This window comes from Chaetura pelagica, unplaced genomic scaffold (genome assembly GCF_000747805.2).
Source record: "Chaetura pelagica isolate M959 unplaced genomic scaffold, ChaPel_1.0 scaffold63, whole genome shotgun sequence".
NCBI lineage: Eukaryota > Metazoa > Chordata > Aves > Apodiformes > Apodidae > Chaetura > Chaetura pelagica.
Window position 1 is genome coordinate 35,571 of NW_009952896.1, and position 5,040 is coordinate 40,610.

At 39.1% G+C, this 5,040-nt stretch overlaps 1 protein-coding gene across 1 annotated transcript in view; it reads left to right on the forward strand.

Moving 5' to 3' along the window:
* MC5R (melanocortin 5 receptor) overlaps positions 1 to 1,410 on the forward strand; it is a 2,122-nt gene extending 712 nt beyond the window's left edge. The window contains exon 2 of the mRNA XM_009995624.1: positions 351 to 1,410. Within this exon, the coding sequence (XP_009993926.1) occupies positions 433 to 1,410 (978 nt within the window). The 5' untranslated portion in view covers positions 351 to 432. The remainder of the gene's footprint in view (positions 1 to 350) is intronic.
* The last annotated feature ends 3,630 nt before the right edge of the window (positions 1,411 to 5,040 follow it).

Consider the following 5,040-nt stretch of genomic DNA (forward strand, 5'->3'; position numbering starts at 1 on the left):
GAACCTAATACTGTATTCTTCTGCATTTCTGGGCTCTGAGAATTGAGACTCTGAACACTGTTGTTTTGTGTTCAGTAGAATTTCCAGGACATTGTGCTCCCTTCTAGGCAAGCAAATAGAATAAACAAAACTGACTGAAGAGCACACGAATCTCTTCATTAGTTTGTGGTTTTAATTTCCCAGTAAGGATGAGTGGAAAAGCTCTGAGCCAACTGGAGGTTAATTTAGAGTCAGTAGAGGAACATGGTGTGAAAAAGGCAGCATGTGTGCAAGCCAAATTAAACAGAAAAGGGTGATATTTGTTTTGTCAACTTCTGCCTGTTCTCGTCACGCTATATTTTTTTTGGCAGGGTCTTTTGCCTTTTGGAAAATGCATTTGCTGCACTCCTTGGCAAGTCCCTCAGAAAGAACAGAACGTGTTTTCTCCCAGAAATGAACACATCCTCTCAACTGTATGTTTCTGAACTAAACCTGAGTGCCTTTGGCAACAACTTTACTGTGCCAACTGTCAAGAGCAAGTCATCACCATGTGAGCAAGTGGTCATTGCAGCTGAGGTGTTCCTAACTCTGGGCATTGTAAGCCTCCTTGAAAATATCTTAGTTATATGTGCAATAGTTAAGAACAAGAACTTGCATTCACCCATGTATTTTTTTGTTTGCAGTTTAGCAGTGGCTGACATGCTGGTTAGTGTTTCTAATGCTTGGGAGACAATAACGATATACTTAATAAACAATAGGCACATAATTATGGAAGATGCCTTTGTCCGTCACATAGACAATGTCTTTGATTCAATGATTTGCATATCTGTGGTAGCTTCCATGTGCAGCTTGCTGGCTATAGCTGTGGACAGGTATATTACTATCTTCTATGCCCTGCGTTATCACAACATCATGACAGTGAAAAGATCAGGGCTTATTATTGCATGCATCTGGACCTTCTGCACAGGCTGTGGCATTATCTTCATTCTTTATTATGAATCAACTTACGTGATCATTTGTCTAATCACTATGTTTTTTACCATGTTGTTCCTCATGATCTCCCTGTACATCCATATGTTCCTCCTGGCTCGTACTCATGTCAAGAAAATAGCTGCTTTGCCTGGGTACAACTCTGTCCGTCAAAGAACCAGCATGAAAGGAGCCATCACTCTGACTATGCTGCTTGGTATCTTCATTGTTTGCTGGGCTCCATTCTTCCTCCATCTCATCCTGATGATCTCCTGCCCCCAAAACCTCTACTGTGTTTGCTTCATGTCTCACTTCAACATGTACCTCATTCTCATTATGTGCAACTCAGTGATTGATCCCTTGATCTATGCCTTTCGTAGCCAGGAAATGAGGAAGACCTTCAAAGAGATAATTTGTTGCTATAGTCTGAGAACAGTCTGTGGTTTTTCAAACAAGTATTGAGAAAACAAACCCAAAACAGGGAAGAGAATTGAAGCTCAACATCATACCATATCTTGTAATTCTGCTGAAATGCCTATGGAACATCTCTCTCCATTCAGCTGTCATGGTTTCTGTGGCAATCAGAAACCAATTTTAAAATGTGATTTTAACTGTCCCTCCCTGCACCTCTGTCACATTGGTGGTAGGAGCTACTCAGTGCATCTGTATTACAAGGAGAAAATGTATTTTGAACACCATTTGCCCTACTGAAGTCTGGATCTTATAAGAGGATTATGCAGGGAAAGCCTTATTTTTCTTTCTGTTAAATGCAGTGTGACCTGCCATGCAATCAGCACGTCAGCCTCTCAGTGTGTGTTTCTCTTGGTATTCCTTGTCTCTGTAGATACAGTAAGGCTTGTGTTCATGCCCAGAATTAACAGGGTTTTTTGCTGTTTTTCTCTGAAGACATAAATGAGGGAAGTAGCTCCAATTATCAGGGTGCACATACCTTGCTCAACAGTTATGACCAATATAGATGCACATATCAGCAGTACTGTATTCCAGTCATGACTGTTACTGTTATAAAATATGTATTATGTAAGAGGACAGTGTTACCACAAGGTTTTCTAGGCTGGACATAGTACTTTGTAATATCTGACTGTAAGTGTTCTTTTCGTTGTGGGATAAGATGTTTCAGAGGTGGATTTTAAGGCTGAATATGAAGACTGAGCTGACTCCAGTTTGTCTGTTTACTTCATTTACCAGGGCCAGGGAAACAAAGGGTACATGGCCTCTAGATAATCATGTAATGTTTTGTGGAGAAGGGAAGAATGGGTGAGTGGCTACCTTTATATATGTGAAGGACCAGCCCTCAGGACCTATTGCAGGAAGTGGTGTCGAAGCATCATTGTAAGCTCTGGAACAAAAAGAAGGACTGGCTGACATATATGGAATTAATGGCCTACATATGGAGAAAGCTATAGAGGGAATGAAGATAGAGATAATGATGCAGGAACAGAGGAGATGGAGGTCCACTCCAGTTGCTCAATCATGATATGTCTCAACCACACTTGCTCATTGTTGCTCAACAATTGCCTAAGTGAAACATGCCTATAACAGGAGGAGCTGTGATGGTGGGCTTTGGGAGCTTCACTGACACCAACCCTCCCCTGTTGGCTGGCCCAACGCTGGATCCAGGACTGGTGATTTTCTGTCATCTCTTTCTCAAACTTTTTTTTTTTTTTCCTCCCAGTCTCTCTCTCTCTCCTTCTCTTCCTTCCTAAATCATTTAGTAACACAAGGCCTAACCGATTTTTTTCTCAGGTTCTGGAGCTTGTACACAAATGTATTTCGACTTCTGTGATGAAAATGATCAGCCTTTATGATTGTGCAGCCTGAGCATATAAAATTGACGTATCAGCTTTTAGGAGTTATTTCTTCTATAGTTCCAATTAAAGCTAATGTTCAAATACAGACCTTGAGTGCTGTTTCATCTTGATCTGAGAAAGGGGTATCTGATGGTTGAGCATTTCCTTGGACAGTAACATTTTCATCGCTCTCCCTAAAAGGGCCAGGTCTGAGACTAATATTGGATGCAACAACATCTAGACTCCTCTCTTAGAAGGAGTTTAGAAAGCAAGGAGGTCCAATCTAAATCTCCCTGGGTTGCTCTTACCCGGGTCATGACAATATAGACATTAGAAAAGTGTTTTCAGCTAGGAGTAGCTTTTCTTACTGGAGGAAGCTCTACTTTGCATCTTTCAATGTGGGAAAAAAAAAGCAAGTCTGATGATCAAAAGAGCTAGCAGGCAATGGGAAATGAGTAATTCCAAAAACTCGGGTATATGCAGTTATAATAGAGTCATTAATTTTGCTCCCCAACCAGTCTTTGTCTTTACTGAGAGAATTCTAAGGTGCAACCCTCACGCATTTTGTGTGAGTAATTTGCATCTAGTCATGCTCTCATAAACATGCTGTTCTGCAACTGCTATTTAGCGTGCAAAATATTGGATTTATCACAGATGAAAGAAGTACAAAGGTGGCATGGATTTCTTGTTGTCAATGGACTGTACATATCTTGCACTGAGATATAAGCTATGAAGATATTTCAAGCAGTGGTATCCTACTCACTAGACATGAGAAGAAGCTTGGAAAAGTAAATTTCTTCTTCCTGCAAGCTGAAATGTAACTCTTGTTACATTTAGTTTAGGGATGCTCTAAAACTGTTACAGATAGAAGGACTGTGATTGATTCAGTGATTGACCCTATATTATACATTCAAGGTAGAAGTCATGGTCAGGTGTTAAAATTTTTTACAATAAGGGTGGTCAAACATGGGAACAGGTGCCCAGTGGTTGTGCAGTCTCCATCCTTGGAGACATTAACTTCTTCAGGACACAGCCCTGAACAATCTGTTCTAAGTTGAAAGCTGACTCTAATTTTGAAGTTGGTCCTGCTTCGAACGATTTGGAATAGATGATCTCCAAAAGTCCTTTTCAATTCAAGTTATTCTGTGGTTCTATGAAACAGTTTGTGTATTATGTTAAAATTCTGGGGATTTTGCCCTCTTAACTTAATCTTTTGTATAAGAACTGTACAAGATCTACATACATTTAGAAGCATACTTTGTGTCTTCATTTGCTTTGAAGGTCTCTGACAGGATAAGTAAGGTACTTCTTTAGCACCAGAATTATACCTTTTGTCTGCTGCAACTTAAAGTATATACTGTCTCCAGCTCACACATTTCTCCCTCTGATACTAGTGGGAACGTTATTCTCAATGTATTATGTTGACTGAAAATATAATGGTTATATCAGTGCACTAGGTGCTGGAATCTTTCTTCTGTTATGCCTGAAAATGGGATTTCAGAGGTGTGTTTGTGGTCAGTAGTGAGAATCTCGTCTTGTTTCAGTCCACCTCTAAACTCTACCTATAAATGGCAGCTAAGAGTGTGCTCTTGCTAGAATGAATGTGAACAGCAAAAAGAGGACACTTCAATTGCATAGTGAAAGGCACCAGCTGATATTGTAAATACATAATTTAATCTTCATTGGATATTGCAAATAAGACAGTCTTGTACATAATTGTACATCAACAAAGAGGAAGCCAAAACTGTAATAGCTTTGGGTATTTTCTTGAATTGTACCTTTTTTTTTTTTTTTTTTTTTTTTTTTGTAAGCTTATTTGATGTATAAAAACAGACATATGAAGAAACAATTAAACTGGATTGCTGGAAAACCCACTATTGTCAGTTATTCATTGTAATGTGTCCCACTAACCCTACAGATTATTCACAGAGGAAATATTGCACTACAGGTTTTCACTTCTCAATTTAAACAGGTGCCTCATTAAAAAAGACATTCTGAAAGAATTACAGACTAATACAATATATTTACATTCATACCTATGCTCCTCTAGGTGGGAACATCACATCCTCATGATAAACTTTACAGTTGGGGAACTAAAATAGCTTAAGAGGGAAATGAGTGCATTTTCAAGAACAGGCTAGAGCAGTTCCTGGAGGGGAATAAAAAAAAAAAAAAGGCTGTTTACACTGTAGGAATGCATATAAAATACATCTCTGTGAGGCCATGACATGTTTTAATCTGCTTCTTTTTCCTGCTTAGCTACAGAATAAAAGCAACATTTAGC